This window comes from Drosophila mojavensis, unplaced genomic scaffold (assembly GCF_018153725.1).
Source record: "Drosophila mojavensis isolate 15081-1352.22 unplaced genomic scaffold, ASM1815372v1 contig_74, whole genome shotgun sequence".
Taxonomy (NCBI): domain Eukaryota; kingdom Metazoa; phylum Arthropoda; class Insecta; order Diptera; family Drosophilidae; genus Drosophila; species Drosophila mojavensis.
In genome coordinates this window covers 13,889,302-13,909,298 of record NW_025318899.1, presented here as the reverse complement: position 1 = coordinate 13,909,298, position 19,997 = coordinate 13,889,302, and the positions used below count along the sequence as shown (strand labels likewise).

The following is a 19,997-nucleotide window of genomic DNA, read 5'->3' as shown; positions in this document are numbered from 1 at the left end:
TCGATTATTTTTGAGAGTGCTGGAAAACGTATCGCACACCAATGCAACGCTGGCTATATAGGTGTTGCTAATGTGTGTGTGAGTGACAAAGAGCGAAGTTTTTCTAAATGACACATCGTCGCTGGAGGAGGTGTGGTTGAAAATTTATAAAGTTTGGTGTTTATCAGCAAGGCAATCGAATTGAAAGTTGTGTAAAACTCAAGCTAAAAGTGTAATTTAGACCGTTAAATAGCAAAATCAACCAAATCCTCAGTCAACATGGCAGGCAGGCTACCGGCATGCGTAATCGATGTGGGCACCGGGTAAGTTTCGTGCGTGGTATTCGTAACTGGTGCCTGTGGAGGAACGTGCCATATTTGTACACAAACCTGAATGTTCCACTAATGACACAATGTTTACGTTGACAGCTACTCCAAACTGGGTTATGCTGGCAACAAGGAGCCACAGTTTATAATACCCTCGGCCATCGCAATTAAAGAATCTGCGGGCGTTGGCGACACTAGTAAGCGACGCGTCACAAAAGGCATCGAGGATCTTGACTTTTTCATTGGCGACGAGGCGTTCGATGCCACGGGCTACTCCATTAAAGTGAGTAAGCAGCATTAACTATGCAGGGCCTATGCGCACGCATTTGCGACGATATCGCAGCTCGTGAATGACTTCGTGATATGACAACAGCTGATAAAAGACTGTTTATCAAAAATGTTGAAACCTAAAATAATGTTTTGTGGTCTTGTGCCTTTGCAGTATCCTGTGCGTCATGGCCTGGTGGAGGATTGGGATCTTATGGAGCGCTTCTTGGAGCAATGCGTGTTTAAGTATTTGCGTGCCGAGCCAGAAGATCATTACTTTCTGTTAACCGAGCCGCCACTTAACACGCCAGAGAATCGCGAATATACTGCGGAAATAATGTTTGAAACGTTTAATGTTCCTGGTCTTTATATTGCGGTTCAAGCCGTGCTCGCCCTGGCTGCCAGTTGGGCATCTCGATCCGCGGAAGAGCGAACCCTAACCGGCATTGTGGTAGACAGCGGTGATGGTGTGACGCACGTTATTCCCGTGGTAAGTACATTACAATACTTATTATTTACCCTGCATATCTTATCTCTGCTTTCTGCTCTACCCCAAATTCTTCGACAGGCGGAAGGCTATGTGATTGGTTCATGCATCAAGCATATACCGATTGCCGGTCGCAACATTACGTCGTTCATTCAGAGTTTATTGCGTGAACGAGAAGTGGGCATACCGCCAGAACAGAGCCTCGAGACTGCCAAAGCGATTAAAGAGAAACACTGCTACATATGTCCAGATATAGCCAAAGAGTTTGCCAAGTACGATGCGGAGCCAAACAAGTGGATACGCAACTATACAGGCCTGAACACTGTCACAAAACAACCGTTCAACGTGGATGTGGGCTATGAGCGTTTCCTCGGACCGGAGATCTTCTTTCATCCCGAATTCTCGAATCCAGACTTTACCATACCGCTCTCGGAAATTGTTGACAATGTCATACAGAACTGTCCAATTGATGTACGTCGCCCTCTCTATAACAATATTGTACTGAGCGGTGGCTCGACTATGTTCAAGGACTTCGGTAGACGCCTTCAACGAGACATTAAGCGGTCGGTGGATACGCGTTTGCGAATTAGTGAGAACTTGTCTGAGGGACGCATTAAGGTATATGCTGATGACTTCATTTATTAATCAATAATGAGTCATAATATCAATTCGAATTTATATTTCAGCCAAAACCTATTGATGTTTCAGTGATTACGCATCATATGCAGCGTTATGCCGTCTGGTTTGGAGGCAGTATGCTGGCCTCAACGGTAAGCATTAATTGGGAAAACATGAGTTATTTGAACTTAATAAATATTTTGCTTTGCAGCCCGAGTTTTATCAGGTGTGTCACACGAAGGCTGCCTATGAGGAGTATGGTCCCAGCATTTGCCGTCATAATCCCGTCTTTGGTACAATGACATAATCATAATCGTTGTCTCTGCGCAGCTGCCTGTGAAATGCTGCGTTTAATTACTTATTATTTTCGTTTTGATTTCGTTCTCTATTCTATTCTATATGCGATCACGTATTCCACGCTATAGTATTGCTTAGCCGTTAGTAATGATTTTCTATGTGTTAAGATCTAAAGTTGTCCTAAATGTTTGTATATCAGCAATACGCGTAAATCATATTTGGCCAAATGATTATTTTCTGTGTGATTCTGATTTTGAATTTAAGCTAAAAGATCTTTAAACAACAATGTCTGCCAGTTAAACTTTTTATAAGGTGCATTACTTCTACAAGATTATATGTATATGTGTAACTTTTTATAACCTACACTCACAAACACACATACACACTCGACAAACAATACAAAACGTACACACACACACCAAACGGCGCTCCATTGAATCCCGCTCTAAACACAATTATATATGAAATTGTACTTGTCATAGTAATATTTATATATTGCAATAACTGCAAACGGTTTATATTTAAAAGAGAAAAAGATGAAAACTAATATTGATGAGAAATCTGTTTGTTATATTGATAAGCGTAACTGAAAAGGCATTCATTAAATCAATAAAACATTCTTTAAGCTCAAGGTGACATCCTTGATAAGTTGCAATATTTTTCCCTTGACCCAAACAGTAAAAATACCCGATGGATTTGTTCTAAAGCTTTGACAAGGAATTTAATGCAATGGATACACATGTATATAAGAAATTTGCTATAATTAAAATTTGTGACAGCTACGCCGATGCAACAGAAAGCGAAGTGTTTTCCGAAAACACTGACTCAAGAGCTCCACTCTAGGATGCTCCAAACAGTAAGCGATGCAAATTATTAAACCCATTCGACTGGATAGAAGTGTGGTGCATTGTTGTCTTTAAGTGTCTGTGAAGGATATAATGTTGTATTATTAATTGACATTGACTCTAATCCACATAGTCGCTAGATCCTTCTTCTTCGTCGTCGTTGCTGCTGCTTGACTGAGCAACGGCTGTTTCTGGTGAGCGCAAATGCTCGGCAATACGGAAATTTTGTAAAAAGTCGCGCATAGCGTCCATCATTAGAACCAATGATTGCTGAAGACCAGCTTCTGCGGGAGTAAATGAAGATGCATATGCAGATTTTATAAAAATAATTTTTGATCTCTAATTGACAAATATAAAAAAGATGAAATCACATCAAAATTTAACCTTCTGCTTCGCCTTGAGCGTTGGCCTGGCGTTGCGGTGGTCCCACTATTTCGGGTGCGGCAGCGCCAGCTCCGGCAACAGCATCTGGTTGCTGTTGTGCGGCTGCAATGTTGTTTAGATTGAAAGATGGCAGCAACGACTGGAAAAACATTGATACAGAGTTGTTGGTGTTGGTTGTGGGGCTGCTGCTCGAAGACGATTTGCTGCAAGTGAAGAAAGCTTCCTTCAATGATCATTCTGAATAGTTTGGTCTTTAACTAACCGTTGGTAGCAATTGACACTGTCAAGGGGTGGCAACGGGTCGTAGGTCATGATAGCCTGTTTCTCTTTCGAAACAAACACAGCCAGAGGCACCTTCTCCTTGAAATCGGAGAGTATGACATGTCGTAAAATGGGACGCGGTGGTGTGCCGCTATAGCGAAGTGAACGCTTTTCCTTGTAATCATTGATGATAGGATCCTTGCTGTCGATGCGATCCAGGACAGTATTTACAGTTGATTCCAGCCAAAATAGAACATCATTTTGCCGCCAAACGACCTTGGCTCGGCACACATACAAGCACACAAGCTGGTGAAGCGCTGGCGATTGACTATTGCAGAGACAAAAAAGAGAGTTTAGTGATTAGATTGGGACTGGTGCGCATTGATATGAATTAATCGTGACTCACTCGCCAGACACATCGGTAAAGAAATACGATGAAGCCAGCACACGCTTATCCGTTTGCACAGACATCTCTTCCAACAGCGGACGCAGAACGCCGGGGAACATGAGCAGCGCATATTGAAGAGCCTCGTTGGCACGGTCGCACTTGCCGTGCAACGTGTAAAGCGCCAGTGCATAAGAGTATGCCATATTGGGCAGCTGGGCAAGATTCCGGGATGTATTGTACTGCTCATAGAACTCCACAAGCCAACCGAATTGTTTGCTGCGCAAGGCATAATAGTCGATGACTAGTACCATGGCCAATGGATCAACATCTGGTTGCAGACTTAATATCAGCTTGGAGATCTCAAAGGCTGTGCGGCAACAGGCACGCTCTTCCAAGTACTGAGTGTGCTTGAAGAGCACAATAAAAAAGGCTCGATTCTCCTGTCTTCGGTAATCTAGACGACAATTTCCCGACGTCAAGCTGAAGTTGATGTGCAGAGAGGATTCCAGCAATAGAAGCGCACGCTCAATCAATTCAGACGCCAGAGCAAAGTCCTCTGTCATTTTGCAAACCTCACTCAGCTGAACCAGCGAATCGACATGGTAGGGACAGCGCTTAATTAAAGTGATCAAGAATTCGGAATCTATGCGTTCCAATGCTGACAAGAACATGTGCTGAACTCCCTGATAGTACTGACTATGCTGGAAGGTAAACCATTGCACATTTTCTTCGTCGCTCTTTTGAATTTTCGGACTAGTGGAGGAGCCCGGCGATTCGGTTGTTGGTAGAAGCTTCATAGTGATAATATTCTTGGTCAATGGCGGCCATGAGTCCCTGGCAGTTACCATATAGGTGGATTTTAGCGTGGTCTTTTGGCGACCACGTTTGTTTCTAATGGGAAAATTGTGTAATTAGATCATCTGGTTTCGCCAGTTAAGAGCCTACAAACTTACTCAACCTTGACAACGCGCCTGCCAAATGTACGTCTCATTTCGTTTTGTTGATTTAAGTGCTTGAGCTCTACCGCCAATAGTTTCTTGCTGGCCAATTTGCCACCCCCTTCAGCTCCTGATGGTGCTGTTACAGTCAGTTGTGGCGTCTTGTCCAACTGTTTGGGCACTGCATCGTACACTTTGCCAATCAATGGATCAACTTTTTCTAAATATTTGTCTTGGCGCTCGTTATCCTCGCTACTGATATGATTACCATGCGATTTGACTTTCTTCTTGCGTTTCTTCTTCTTTTTCTTAGCAGCGGTACTGGCCTGTATAGCCGCCGATGGATGTTCGGTTTCGTTGTCATCCTCTTTGAATTCGCTCTCAGAGAGACTCTGCTGGTTGAGCTGTAAGTCCCATATTTTCAACGTTAGCTGCACACATTTAAAATTTATGGGTACTTACCAAATCAAATGGATTTAAATGCGATTTTCCCCTGACCGTATCGAGTTCGTCATTGTCAGTTAAATGGTCGTTGTCTAATTCATCATCTGGCGGCGGTGCCAGAATATCTGAGCCGCCCTGCATCTTCTTTAGCATTCGTGCGGACATGATTTTAATTGTCACTAAGCAAATTTACACATGTGAAAAATTATTTACAAAAAACCACAAATAAATGTCGTTTTCCTGTTCTAGTTTATTTGTTTTCGTCACGAAGACTGACGTCCCTGTCAAAAAATTTAGAATGTTAAATAAGCACAGCATCGATATTTATGTTAAGAACAGTGCACAGTCTGGCAGCTCTTCGTAACATTATCATCAACATTAACAGTAACATTAATACATTACAGCGGTCACACTCGATTCCTGCTTCTTGGCCAGTAGATAGATGGATAAGAGGATTTGCTGAATTACCTTTCCTTTTATATTGGCAGAGTACTTTTTTTTATTTTGGAAAATCGTTTTTTGTTGTTGATTCTTACGTTATTTTTGTTACTAACTTTGTTACGTGCTACTGTCAGTCGATCGAAAACAGGGTCGAAGTAAAGTGAAATGTAGTTTGTAAACTCTCCCAGATTTTCGCGCCATTTTTTGTATGGGTAATCATTGTATACTATAAATATGGCAGCCATAAACATTGAAATCAACAACAAGGAAGCGGTTAAGCTTGAGCCCGATATAATATATCGTGTTGGACGCCGGCCGGGTCTTGAATTTTCAATTGACGATGAAGTGAGTTGCTTTGATTGATTTCAATGCAATCGACATTAAAAGTTGTTTCAATCTGTAGTCCGTTGAGCTTGCGCATGCTACAATTGTTTTGGTAGCCGGCGGAATCGTGCGCTTAGCAGCCGTAAATGGCGATGTATTTGTGAATGGCCTTAAAACGGAACTGGAAGTCAAGAGCATTAGCGAATCAGATGCCATCAATGGACTCGTCGATTTGAGCTTCGGCAATGTGACGGGCAAATTGCGATTTAACGATGTCCATCGCAGGGATACCGAAGAGGTGAAGCACCATAGAAATTGAGACGCACAATAATAAAAGCTATTCCTTTTATGATCAGGCTAACGATTCCAGCGGCTTTGGAGAGGTCACCAGAGGAGATAAGTCGACTAATATAACTGATGGTAGCTTCAACATTCCCGAATCGGAGCCTCAATCAGCCAACAATACGGGAATTACAGATAGTTTCGTCATTCCTGAAACTCAGGCGTTTTGCTTGGATCGACCTGCAAGGGATAGCAAATCATCGAAGATATCATTAGGCGATGATTTTATAATACCTGAAACTCAAGATATTCTGCTCAATGCTAGTAATAATCCTATTCCAATGAATCAGGAGTTAGATATTATCAATGAGGATGATTGTTCAGAGCTCGGTACTCAAATACGAATTTGCACTCAAGATTTCAATGAATTCAATGAAGATGCCATTGACGATTTTGACTCATCGCTTATACTTGGAAATGGAGAGTTGGAGATGCTGCCACCTGCCAAGCAGTCAAAGGGTAATCCCAGCTTTAATTTATCTGTAAATAGTTGATCAAACTATCTGCCTTTTAGATACCACTGGAGCTGATCCGGATATGAGTGCCTTGAATTGGTCTGCATCCAATTCAAAATGCACTGCATTGAACAGCACCAAGGCTGATGACTTGTCTTCCCGAGGAGGGGATATCTGCTTAACTCCAGATTTATCTCTAGCAGAAAAAGCGTCAGAAGAGCTTCAAGATGATGCTGATTGCACTCCAGATATATTTGATGTGCTCAACGCTATTCAAAAAGGAAGTTCACCGGATTTAAATCTGCCTGCAACCGTGCTCTGCAGTCCATCGACTAAAGTCGTTGACAAACAGAAGGAGACCGTAGTTGCCAGCTTGCAGACGCCAGATTCCATTCCGACGGAGCTACTGGATAACTCCCAAGATTTCGTAGCGACGCAAGCATTCCCAGCAATAAGGGCAGAGCCAAAAAGCTTTGTATCGAATACGAATGGAAATGAGGAGGACTTTCTTGAAACGCAACCATTTCCCAAAGGATTGCCACGGCGAAAATCGAGTACATCTGATGATACTTTGGAAGACTTCATTGCCACACAGGCCTTTGTCAGACCTGGAGCTCCTATGCCAAAATCGCAGGAGTTGATGGGCACACGATTGAGTATCACTGCCCAAGTCCATAGCCATAATGAGGATTTCATAGAAACTCAAGTATTTCCTACGAATAAAATGCCTTCAGATCCCAGATTGAATGCAGCCGATGATAATTTGGAGGACTATATAGCAACACAGGCGTTCATTAAGCCCCCTACAACTTCTGCAGCAACTCCTAATAGAGCAGTAGACGCAATTTTGAGTATCACTGCCAAAATAGCTAACAACACGCAAGATATGTTGGAGACTCAGTTGTTTATATCTCCCGTGTCAATCAGTGCTAGGGCTCCAGGTACAATTGCAAATATTAATGTTAATTTATAATTCTTTGAAATGTTTTTCTAGCTGATAAAAAGGATGCTGACTGCCTGCAAGTTCCTAATTCAATTAAAATTGGAGATGATCTTGATAAAGACCTCAGCCAACTGATTGGCCTCTCTTCATCCGATGATGCTGAGGAAAGTATCGTTGAGCAAGGAAAAAGCACTATCGAAAATGCTGGAAACAAGGTATATTCCGAAAGAGTCTCTTAGCTCTTTAGATTTAGTAAATGCCTTAAGAGTCATTTCCATTTATTTAATTTATTCTTTTTCTCAGAGTCCACAATCCACAGAGCTGCCTAATATGCAGAAGAACCAACGTAACTTAGAAAGCAGTCGCAAACGTTCTTCCTCTCGTTCAGAATCACCAGAAGCATCACGTATGTTTTAATAGTTTATAGTCATTCTTTATGCATACAAATATTTTCTACATAGCTTGTAAAAAAATACGCACAAGACGAATCTCAAAATCTTCCGCACCATCCGAAGCAGAGGAGAACAAACTTGCAGGGCCTACGAAAGAAAAAAGGACGCGATTGAAGCGACCTTCATTGGCTGACGAGGATACGCGTAAATATTCAAGAAATAGTTAAATATTAATTTGTATTTAAGTAATTCATATTCCCTTGCAGCTCCAAAGAAGACACGCGTCAAAAAAGATCAGCTAACTACTGAAAGTGCCTCAGATGCAAAGACTCAAAAGGCTAAGGCATCTGATCAAACGGAAGTTCGAGTGCGGGGCAGACCACGTGGCAGCAAGAAATCTGCACAACAGAGCAACGATGCTAAGAGTGAAGTTAAAACTGCAGAAGAAAATGGATCAGGGCAAATTGAAGAAGGCATTAAAGCTGCCACTAAATCAAGAAAATCTAAGAAGGCAAATGACTCAAGTGATGGGACAGTTGTCAATCAGGATGTACTACCCGTTAGTCGACAAACAAGAAGACACTCTCAGTTAATCGACAATATTGTTGAAGAAAATGGTGAAGAAATTACCAAAGATAAAAAAGAGGAGGAAATACCGATCCCAAAGAAAGAATCCCGGCGTGCAGCTAAGGGAGCCAAAAAAGACAAAGCTGGAAGTGCGCGCGCAGCTACGAGAAAATCTGATTGTGAGTTTATACGGTTTACATTCATGATTATATTATAATTGTATCATATACAGCTGCCAAGCCAACATTAAAAAATGTTGAGGACACGAAAGAGGTTAATGGTGATGCATCTGACAAAGGTTTGCGGAGTAGCAGTAGGTCATCATTGGAAACTATTGAGGACGAGCCAACAACTAGCTCTAATGCCCGAAAAATAAGTATGCACAGTTTAGATCAGTTAAGATTTTATATAAATTAATTTGATTTCATTACAGATACTCGTAGAAGTAAGCAGGCTAATAGGAATCCACTAATAGGTAATATTTGAATGTATTTGATCACAAACAATTTCTAATGCATTTCATGTTTTTCAGAAATCAACGACTACATCAAGAAAATAAAAAGATCGGGAAAACTTCGTTTAGCATTATCTATGTGCAATCACGCTGAGCTGACTCCGGTCTTGACGGCTTTAAAAAGTATTTTCTTAAATATCTTTGATTACAGTAAACTTTCAATTACTAATATCTCTCACTCTTTATAGATGCTATAGAAGTTACCAACGATCCAGTAGAATGTGATTTGCTCATCATGGATAGAGGAGAACGCACTTACAAGTTTTTGGTTGGAGTTGCAGGGAACAAACCCATTTTGTCCACTCAATGGCTGCATGCCATGAAGAAAACGCGTTCCATTATTGTGGAACCGGATCATATATTCAAGGACGATAAATTTGAGGAGATTTATAAGTTTAAGCCGTTATCAGTATTTGAAAATCCCAGCTTATTGAAAGGAATCGAATTCATGCTCGGTGGGGACATCCAGCCGAGTCCCAACGATATGAAAGGTAATTGAATCTAACTTAATAATTTCAGTTTAACTAAGATTCCTCCATTTCTTCACAGCCATTATAGAGAGCGCCGGTGGAACCGTGCACGCGAAGGTCCCTTCGATTGCGAGCAATATTAAACTATATGCGATTGCTAGTAATAAAGATAAGCACGTCTGGTCGCTTCTCAGGAACTACAAAGATGTACAATATATTACAACAGAGGGTGTCATGCAGGCAGTTGTCCAGCATAATTTGGGGCTGTTGGACGAGCACAAGCTACATTTAGTAGATATAAGTAAATAGATATAAATAGGCGTAAAATCATTCAGCTAAAGTGTATAAAATCCATTGTCAGATTTACATTGTTATTGGCTAGCGTTTAATCCGATTATTTCCTATTCATATATTTTCTGTAGTCTGTATATGTACCGATTGTATTTACCAAATTATGTTTTTGTAAAAATTGTTTGCCAGTTATGTATTTGGAGATTATATTCTAATTTGTATTTATTTTTCCACTTTACACATCTATTTTTACTATTCCAACTTCTTCCGTTTGGAGCCCGTTGGTTTCTCGAATTGCTGCCTCATGCCGCCGGCGCGTTCGTTATGAAATTTCATGTTATTGGACGTCTCAGCATACCATGGCGAATCGAATTTTGTGGTATCCTGATCAACTAAATGCGTGTACTTGGTGCGACCACAGCGTCCAAAGTTCTTCACTTGCATCACCTTGGGCAGAATGGTTTTATCAAAGTGATCTTCTAGCGTAGCTTGGGCAAAGTCTCGCTTCAGCACTTCATTCTCCTCGTCCAGATAGAACGCGCCACGATGATAGTATTTCTGCAGGAATTTATATTTGCCTTTGGTTGCCTTGTTGGTGACGAGTTTGGGATTCGACCGGAGCTCCTGGCGTCTCTCCTCTTCGGTGAGATTACGCATACGCTCGATTTCCAGTTTTTCGTGTTCAGCGCTGCAAATTAAAATAGAAAGATTTTCAGTTAATATTTACATTCCTGACATACTATGACTAAGTAGTTAGCTTACTTTTCGCGCTCTTCTCGGTCTCGTTTCATACGTTTCAATTCGCGCAATTTCCATGCCTCGTACTCCACCTCGTCGTTCTCATCGGCTGTGCACACATCGTCTATGCATGCTTCGTTTGTCTCTGGTTTGATCTTCTCCAAGTCCTTCTTTACACTCTCCTCCACCATTCGCAATGTGGCGCGTCTTCTCTCTTTTGCAGCTCGTTTGGCCTCGGCTTCCAATTGCTTTTGTTTCTGAGCTTCACGTTCCTTCTCCTGTATGGTCGCCCGATCTCGTTTGCGCACGAAAAGCGGCTTCAGACGCGGTTCGTTTTCTTCTTCGCTCTCCGTTTCTTCTTCGTATTCGGAGCTCTCCGATTCCGATGATTCCGATTGTTTCTCGTCTTCTTTTTGGAGCACTTCTTCCTCTCGCTGCTGCTGCAACATACGTGATCGCAGCCTTAAACGACGCTTCTCCAATTCAGTGTCACTTAGCTCTGAGTCCGTGTCGGACTCTGATGCCAGGGTGATCTTATTGGTGGCGCGCTCTAATCGTCGCTGTTGTTCGCCGTTTTCGTCTGCAGCAGGTTCTTCATCTTCGCTAGCGCTTTCCATTAATTCCGGCTCATGAATGTGTCTGTGACGCTCGCGGCGTTCGCGCTCCAAATCTTCAGTATCCACTGGTCGTGCACGCAGACGCCGCAGCCGTGGATCATCTATCTCTGCCTCATCCTCTTGCTCAGCTGTTTTCTCGTCTCCACTTTCGCGACGCGACAGCTCGAGTTTGTGGCGCTCCGCTTTGTGTCGTTCCAATCGCTTTCGAGTATCCACGAAGTCATCATCATCACTCTCCTCCGAGCTGGAGTCGGCGCGTGCATAATCGGGTCGCTTGCCAGATATGTAACGCTGTACCTTAACCTTTTGCATAGAAATCTCGCCTGGAACAAGGCGAACATATTTGTTATTTGGTTTTGCTTGCCCGAGGATTCCCGCTTAGCTTACCCTTCTCATTTCGAATAGGCACCGCACCTGCGGTGCATTGTATGCCCATCGGGGCTGCTGGAGCACTCATAATTCGCAAAAATATCAACAGATATGATTATTTTTACAAAAGATTTTATATTTTCAGCAAGATTCACAAGTTTTGTTTTTCTTTAGAGCTGTGAACGTTTGACGATAGTAATCGTTTGCTGGAAAACAATAACCGCACCATTTTGAGTTTAACATTTATGTTTACAGTAGCCATAATGGCGCGCACTGTTAAGTTTGAATAAAAAAAGTGAATGTGACTTAGCAGTTGTTACCTGATGATCTCTGTACAATGAGTCATATAAGCTTATATCAAGTCTGCTTCTAATTGAGACAAATTCAATAATTAATGCTATTTATGTAAGATGCCGTCAATTTTTGCAATTTTAACGCCCACTTTCATTAATAGGAACAATTGACAATTGACTTTTACGCTTTCTTTTCTATATGTTTTTCTTCCAATTTTCAGGGGCGTACAGACAGCCAGCCAAAGGCCAAATGCCAACGAAAAATTCTTCAATGTTAGCGTATATATATTATATCATTAAAAAAAAGCTAATATTGTAGCAGTGCTCATTTTCTTGGTGAAGATTCAATCAATAAAAATGCACTTTACAATACACTCTGCCACATAAATCCCATCGAGTTAATCCTAATTTTATCAATATGCGTCGCTCTTTTAATTATTGCTAAAATTATTGCACATGGGGCGTACATGTGCAAAAGTGAAACCCTTGTGACAATTACTACATTTAAATAAAAATTTATTGCTATGTAGACGTTTTCTGCTTCTTTTATTTTGTTTTGATGTGACAAACGGTTTCAATTCCAATTTCTAATACATTTCAATTAATATTAAACACTTTAGCAACATTTTGCAAGAAGAGCGAAAAGCACATAAAAATAATTGTAAACAAATAATTTTCTATTAACATGAACACAAGCCCATTGCTGCCGCTTGCTTGTTGTAAATCGGTACCAGATCGAACTCGTTATCGTTATCCAAACATGAGACACCAAATATATGTATATGTCTGTCTATGCATAACCACGAGACGTAAGATATCCCCCTCGCACCAATTGAGATAAAAATCGTGTAGACAAATGGTCAAATATTAATTGCTGCAATTTTTTTCCTCTGACAGTTGTTTGTACTCACAAAAGAGCGTTAGTGGAGGGGCTCAATCTCAAAGCCGTATAATGAAACGGCGTTAAACTATTTTGCGTAAAACGCTCTCTGATTTATACTCTAATAGGGCGTCTTAGTAGGAGGAGGAGGCGGCGCCTTCGATTAGCCTTTGGGTGCGTGTTCAATTGCTGATGAAGATTCCGCTTCAAAGAAGCTGTCTCCAGTATATTCCGCAAATCCCTTTTGCATGTCCATATTAGGATTGCTTTTTCAACACGCAAATATCAACAAGAGAGAGTAGACAAGTCAGGTTCGGGTGTGTACGAATAACAAAGAGCCGAAATCATGTGCTGAGTTGCTGTTGTCTAACTCAGACACCGAGAGAATGTGGCAGCTACTCTTATTCTCTATCTCCCAAACCTTGTAAATTGTAAACCATTTGATAGGTATATAAAGTTTAAACTGATATAGATAACGAGTATGATTCAAGCTCTTGATGCGTAGGAGATATACTCAAATGACTCTAGTTTGATAGCAACTTTAATCTATTGAAGTGGAAAAGTTCTGGGTTCTTCAAAATAAGTTGGAACTGGGGGTGCTATAGAAAAAAATGATATGAAATCATGTCTTTATCTTAATAGGTTTCGAGACGATGTATAGACAGATAAATGAACAATGTGACAGACGGACAGAAGGAACTAGATTGATTTGACTTTTGCTTCTGGTCAATAATATATATATACTATATATATACTGTTACAAACACTTGAAAAAAAAAAAAAAAAACATTTTCTCTATTCACGCAATTTTTATGGGTGTATAGAAAATAGATATATACATATTGAATATCTTCTCACAATATTATAATAAAAATATAGAAAAGAATTTATATACAAATATTTAATGCTACACTACATTATTAAGAAAGTTCTTAAATTGCATTTGTTAATAAAAACAAAAGTTTTTTTTTTTTTTTTTTTTTTCAACTGAGTGGCACAATCCCAAGTTTATAAGTGGAAAATATAAAAATTACAAAATGCATTTATTTATTATGAATTGCTTCAAGATATCAATTAAGGCTTCAGCCAGGTCTGCGTCGAGTGCGCTGCTCCCAAACTCTCTCTTTCTCTCTCACCATCACTCTTTCTCTCTCTCTTTTTCTGATCATTTTGCCAATTGTTGGATAGACTCTCTATTGCTCTCTTTTTAGGGCTTTTGCAATGCTCTCTCTCTCTTTCTCTCTTGCCTCTTGTCCAAGACACTGAGGCACTGAGCGATTTGGCGTCGCATCGATCGGCTGCTGGCCATATAAAAGCCCCTAACGATCCGCTGACAAAGTCATTCATTTGAAAACATTCAATTCGTTCGAGCTACGAGAAATACGAGAACTACGACAAACAAAAATCACAATTTGTGTATTCAAATAGGCAACAAGGATTAAGTTCAATTCATAAAACAAGAAAAAATAATAAACAAATACTTTGTGACTTTCAAATTCTAGTGCTCAGTGCTTTTTTTGTACTTAAAGGAAAGTTGTAAAGCCGCGAATATAATATTAATGAAATATAAAAACAATCGCGGCTTTATTTTGCAAATACAATTCAGAACATTTTTAACTTAGTTTGTGCATGAAAAGGAACAACAGCGCCGCTTTTGAAAGGATTTTATGCCAAAGGATTAAATAATTTTATATAGTTGTGAGTAAAAAAAATAATTGAATTTCTATACATATTGTTTTGAATTTAGTAAACAAATTAATTAATTTATATTAAAGTTCAATTGAGCTGCACATGCAAAGCTAATTAATAAACAATAGAGCAAATAGACAAAAGACTGGATAAAACATTTTTGATAGTCAAACAAATTATATAATTGTATTACAAAATTTAAAAATGAAACAAAACAAAAATGTAAACAACTTTAGAGAAATATTAAATATAATAATGAAAGAAATAACTATATAATACTTGCTCAATGTACAAAATCTCTAAATCAATAAATAGATATTACGGTTCGGGTCTCACTGTAATGGTGGCTAACAATTTGATTATCTCAGCACCTTAAATATGATTTATAGAGTTTTCTCAAACTCTCTGAAAGTCTAATAGATATATTTTTTTAAGCTTGCTAAATTCTGTGAGAGAGCTGTCTATGCATAATCATGATATATTTATCCCAAATTTGCATATATGTCTCTATCTTCAAAAACTCTCCTTTCTCTATTTAAATCTGTAGTTTTGTTAACGTCGTAAATTGTGAAAAATATGATAATTGCTGATTTGCATTGGCAAATGGGCGTAACTCATAAATCTTAGCTATCTTAACTATCCAAGAAAAGGTATTTATTTTGTAAACTTTCTAGTGAATCGTTTCAATAATTTGTATTCGTACAACGGATGAGCACTACTCCCATCAATATATATATATATATTTTTTTTAATTAGAGCGCATATAGTATATATAGTGGAACAAAATATATATTTTTTTCGAAGAATTCATTTTTCACAATTTATAATTAGCATGACTGTAACTGTGTAAATTGTTAATAAATACTCCCAAACTATTATGAAACTAGAAGAGAGAATAAAATTGTGAATGGGTTAAAAATGAAGCTGAGAATCATTATATAAATTATAATCATACCGTTAAAAATGAAATATGTTAATGCAAATATTTACAGTTACAGTTATATACATTAATTGGACATCTGTCTTGGTATAGTAACTCATTCTGTCAGACGATATCTACAGAGTTTGTTTTCGCAATACTCGTAAATTGTAAACAGTTTATAAAAAGTTGTTTTTTTTTTTGTTCACATAACACTAACAGCAAATTTTAAATGTCAAATGGAATTGCGTACAGCTCGTGTGCAGCTTGCAGCTTTTCTCCTCGTTACTTTTATTATGAAATCATATATATCTGATATTATTGTTCTTAATAATGGACACACATCGTGATAGGCGCAGAGCGAAATGCTGTCCCAAGATACGCGCATATTAATTGAGCTTCATTTCACACAGATCGCAAACGGAAGGCGGCGATGCTGAAGAGATGAAAGAGATCGATTAACACGGTGTGTGTGAAAGAGAGAGAGGGAGAGAGAGAGAGCAAGAGAGAGGAGAGGTAGTGGGACAGGGAGAGAGGCTAAAGAAAATGCGATATAAGATGAAGGACCGATAAAGACATATTGAGAGAGTGTTAGTGAGAGGGAGAGAGCTGCTGCTCCGTTAAAGAATCTCTTTCCGTCTCGGCCGCCTGTCCGATCTACCCCAATTCTTTGTCTCTTTGGACTTCGTCTGGGAAAGTGTCGCTTGCTTGCGCCTGTTTCTTGGGCCCAGTCTCAGTTTCTAGCCAAAACTGGCACGAGCCGATATTTCCGATATAAACCAGTTAAGTTTGCTTAAAGCTCATTGAATCGCGTGCATGTTTCTCACTTGTGCCTATGGGCCAGGAGTTGCCTTTCATATATTGAATATTAATATTTATTTGTATTTTTATGAGTCAGTTAATAGAAGGAATTCAATTTACGATCAACTATCTATGACTACATTTCGTAAAATAAAAAATGTTGTATGAAAATGCTTTATTTTATTAAATTACTAATTTTGTTTTAATTAATATTACGAAGTAGTAATTTCTTTCATTTATCAAATAAATAAATAAAAAATTATGAATAATAAATATGTCAGACACATAAAAATAAAATTTAGATAATATTAAATTTAATTCAGTTTTATCTTAATTATTTGATTCGATATATAATTTTTTATATTATAATTTAAACTATACTTACAAACAAAATGCTGTTCAAGAATAAATACATTTTATTCATATAATTTATTAATCAGAAATCAATACTAACTATTTATTATGTCAATATCAAATCAATTTCCACAATCATAATATGTACACTGTAAACAAAATTCCAAAATTCAAGTCTTCAACTGATTTCCATGTCCTCGAAGAAGGTTTTACTTAGGGCTCATAAAAAATATGAATATTAATACATTGAGTAATTGACAGAGGCGGCTTAATCAAATTGTTTATGTAAGGAAATGATAAATTCCGACTTGAACTGCGTCTCATTGGCTACATGAATTGTACATACATATATCTCGCAGATAAATTTACAGATACATATACAGATACAAATTCCGAAACTTAATTGATTAACGACGCCTACAGCAAGAAAACTTTGTAATTGCCGCCACTGCAAAGCCTTGAACTTATCAAGACTTTATATATTAGTTATATATATTATATATACATATAAAATATCAGAGCTATCTTTTAACTCATCTATAACTAAATTTTATTGATGTATTATCTATGAATTCCTATGCAGTTTCTGGTTGAGAGAGCACTGCATCAAATCCAATCTAGTTGAACACCTCTGAGGAGACACTTGGGCAACATGTTCGGCACCATTTTGAAATTGTTGACGCTCTGCGCCCTGGCGCATTCTATTAACGCGCACACACTGAAACAGGATCCGCAGCGGCAGCAGGTGCCCATCACACCTGAGCAGAAGTATTTGATTGTGCGCGGCGAGTCCTCGGCTACGTCCGAGGAGCATTTGCAGTTCGATGATGCAGCCACGCTGCTGTTGTCGGCTTTCAAGACTCAGCAGCTGAAGGCTGGCCTCGACTTGGAGGAATGCAGCGAGCCCACGCAGAAGGCCACCTTCTCTGGCATTGACTATGTCATACTGCTGTCCATGTTGGTCGTCTCGCTGGGCATAGGCATCTTCTATGGCTTCTTCCAGACGGGTGGCAGCTCCTCGGATGACTTCCTGCTTGGCTCCGGCATGAGCTTGCTGCCCGTGACGCTCAGCCTAACCACGAGCTTCATCACGGCCATTGAGCTGCTGGGCAATCCCTCCGAGATGTACTTCCAGGGCACACAGTTTGTGCTGATTGTGATACCCATGCTGCTGGTCATTCCCGTGGCTGTCAAGGTCTTCTATCCGATTTACTTCAAAATGGAGCTGACCAGCTGCTATGAGTATCTGGGCATACGCTTCGGCAAGGAGATACGCATCCTGGGCGCAGTGCTCTACGTTATACAGGTAAGATGACTGAGAATATTTTCACCCAGCATGTGTCTTTACCTCCATTCCCTGTCTCTTGCTCTGCAGATGTGCTTCTACACGGCCGTGGCCGTCCTAGCTCCGGCCATTGCTCTGTCCAAGGCAACTGGCTTGGACACCAAAATCGCAGTTATTCTTATCTATGTGGTCTGCGTCTTTTACTCCTCGATGGGCGGCATCAAGGCGTGCGTCATAGCAGATTCCTTTCAGGTGAGTCCTAGGCTTCGATTTATCTTTGACATCTGCTTATATTTTGTAATAATCCCTAGGCTGCTGTTCTGGCCGTCTCCTTGGTTCTGATCGTTCTCCTGGGCTGCTTCTATAGTGGCAGTCCCGTGCAAGTCTTTCAAACTGCAGCTGAACGCAGTCGCCTGGAGTTCTTCAAGTAAGTGACTAACCCAAACTGTCGTGAATTCTCGCTAATCTTTGTTCATCTGCCTTGCAGCTTCGATCCCAGTCCCACAACGCGTCACACCGTCTGGTCTGTGGTCATTGGCGGCTTTTTCTACTGGACTTCGCTGTTCTGCACCAATCAGGCGTCTGTGCAGAAGTGCATGTCGCTCAAGTCCTTGAAGCTGGCCAAGATTGCCCTGGGCTTTGCTATCATTGGACTGGTTTTTGTCTTCCTGCTCAACTTCTACACGGGTCTCATGGTCTTCACCCACTATGCGGACTGTGATCCGCTGAGCGTGGGTCGCATCACCGCCTCCGATCAGCTGTTGCCCTACTATGTGATCAACACTTATGATCATGTCTACACCATTGCGGGCATCTTTGTGGCGGGCATCTTTGCAGCCAGCTTGGGGTAGGTCTAGAGTAGCTTAGGTTGAGGATCAGCTTTAGCTGATATATATTGAGGGTATAAAAATAACTTTTATTTTACTTTACCATATTTTATACTTGCAGCACTGTTGCCTCCGCTTTGAACTCTCTTTCTGCTGTCACCTGCGAGGATTTGCTTATCAATGGCATGAACATTAAAATTTCGCCCGAGAAGGGCGCTACCTATGCCAAGTGGATGTCCTTGGGCTATGGCGTCGGCTCCTTTGGTCTGGTCTTCATTGTGGAGCACCTGGGCGGTGTGCTCCAGGCCACACTGACGCTGAACGGACTCATTGGCGGCGTTACGCTGGGTCTATTCGTCTTGGGCATTGCCTGCAAGCAGGCGAATACGAAGGGCGCCTTCTATGGCGGCCTGCTCTCGCTGGCTCTGGTCATCTTCGTGGGCGTCGTGGCGCAAATAGCCAACGTGGAGACACCAGCACTGCCCACATCCGTGGAGCATTGCGATTGTCATGTGAATGTGACGGGCATCATTGACGACTTGCTGAGCGAGAGCCTATTGCCACCGGCGGAGCACGGCTTTACGTAAGTTGCGAGAGCTCTATAAACTTATTAACCATGAGATGCTAATGAATACTCTACTTTCTTTAGCTCCTGGCCCATATTTCGCATGAGTTACATGTGGTTCAGCATGGTGGGCTGCCTGCTAACTGTCTTCCTCGGCTGGCTTATATCGGTCATCATTGATGCAGTGCAGCGACGCAGCGTGCTGAGGCTCACAGCCAAGGGCATTGACAATCCCGCCGTCAGCGAGGACGTTTTCAAGTGCGACGTACCAGTGATCTTTACCACAATGAAACCCATTGAGCCGACCAGCGGCGAGGGTCACATTAATTTGGCCATACGGCTAGACGATGAATACAGCGCGAAGTAGATGTCTTTCATATGCAAAATAAGATTCCTGGTGCAAGCGTAACCTCCATGTACAAAGCCTTCCTAGTTTGCCTTAACTTAGTCGATTGAGTGATTTCTAGTTTGTAAGCTTCTATCTGTGGCTAATCGCGGACAGTATTTTACTAATTTTAATATTATACTTATACTTTTTAATGTATGAATTTATTCTAGATAAAGTTGAATTAATAACGCAGTTCTTTGCGTTAGTAAAAAACTGTTAAATGGTGTATTCATTGTGAGCGGTACATTTATTTAGGATGCCACTGTAAGTGCAGTCAGATCAACATTTTAGTGATGACA

At 40.4% G+C, this 19,997-nt stretch overlaps 5 protein-coding genes across 5 annotated transcripts; 3 read left to right on the top strand and 2 right to left on the bottom strand.

The window, feature by feature from the left end:
* Nucleotides 1-78: 78 nt before the first annotated feature.
* On the top strand, nucleotides 79-2,622 carry LOC6582416 (actin-related protein 3). The gene is made up of 6 exons (XM_002008083.4): nucleotides 79-302; nucleotides 408-588; nucleotides 748-1,062; nucleotides 1,141-1,677; nucleotides 1,746-1,829; nucleotides 1,889-2,622. Exons 1-6 carry the CDS (start codon nucleotides 259-261, stop codon nucleotides 1,982-1,984), a joined length of 1,257 nt encoding a protein of 418 aa, XP_002008119.1. The 5' UTR covers nucleotides 79-258; the 3' UTR covers nucleotides 1,985-2,622.
* A 47-nt stretch (nucleotides 2,623-2,669) lies between these two features.
* LOC6582415 (transcription factor 25) lies at nucleotides 2,670-5,515 on the bottom strand. Its single transcript, XM_002008082.3, has 6 exons — nucleotides 5,253-5,515; nucleotides 4,806-5,194; nucleotides 3,871-4,743; nucleotides 3,466-3,792; nucleotides 3,204-3,406; nucleotides 2,670-3,103 (listed from the first exon to the last, which is right to left on the bottom strand). Exons 1-6 carry the CDS (start codon nucleotides 5,397-5,399, stop codon nucleotides 2,940-2,942), a joined length of 2,103 nt encoding a protein of 700 aa, XP_002008118.1. The 5' UTR covers nucleotides 5,400-5,515; the 3' UTR covers nucleotides 2,670-2,939.
* Nucleotides 5,516-5,635: 120 nt separating this feature from the next.
* LOC6582414 (mediator of DNA damage checkpoint protein 1) lies at nucleotides 5,636-10,211 on the top strand. The gene is made up of 13 exons (XM_002008081.4): nucleotides 5,636-6,020; nucleotides 6,079-6,297; nucleotides 6,356-6,800; nucleotides 6,856-7,737; nucleotides 7,791-7,954; nucleotides 8,043-8,145; nucleotides 8,201-8,335; nucleotides 8,398-8,877; nucleotides 8,931-9,074; nucleotides 9,132-9,173; nucleotides 9,231-9,335; nucleotides 9,401-9,703; nucleotides 9,762-10,211. The coding sequence occupies exons 1-13, from the start codon at nucleotides 5,910-5,912 to the stop codon at nucleotides 9,989-9,991; spliced, it is 3,363 nt and encodes a 1,120-aa protein (XP_002008117.3). The 5' UTR covers nucleotides 5,636-5,909; the 3' UTR covers nucleotides 9,992-10,211.
* Nucleotides 10,045-11,894, bottom strand: LOC6582413 (microfibrillar-associated protein 1). The gene is made up of 3 exons (XM_002008080.4): nucleotides 11,716-11,894; nucleotides 10,736-11,651; nucleotides 10,045-10,661 (listed from the first exon to the last, which is right to left on the bottom strand). The coding sequence occupies exons 1-3, from the start codon at nucleotides 11,783-11,785 to the stop codon at nucleotides 10,226-10,228; spliced, it is 1,422 nt and encodes a 473-aa protein (XP_002008116.1). The 5' UTR covers nucleotides 11,786-11,894; the 3' UTR covers nucleotides 10,045-10,225.
* Nucleotides 11,895-14,217: 2,323 nt separating this feature from the next.
* On the top strand, nucleotides 14,218-19,930 carry LOC6582412 (sodium-coupled monocarboxylate transporter 1). Its single transcript, XM_002008079.4, has 7 exons — nucleotides 14,218-14,568; nucleotides 17,217-17,939; nucleotides 18,009-18,170; nucleotides 18,230-18,345; nucleotides 18,406-18,765; nucleotides 18,867-19,328; nucleotides 19,395-19,930. Exons 2-7 carry the CDS (start codon nucleotides 17,286-17,288, stop codon nucleotides 19,675-19,677), a joined length of 2,037 nt encoding a protein of 678 aa, XP_002008115.2. The 5' UTR covers nucleotides 14,218-14,568; nucleotides 17,217-17,285; the 3' UTR covers nucleotides 19,678-19,930.
* The last annotated feature ends 67 nt before the right edge of the window (nucleotides 19,931-19,997 follow it).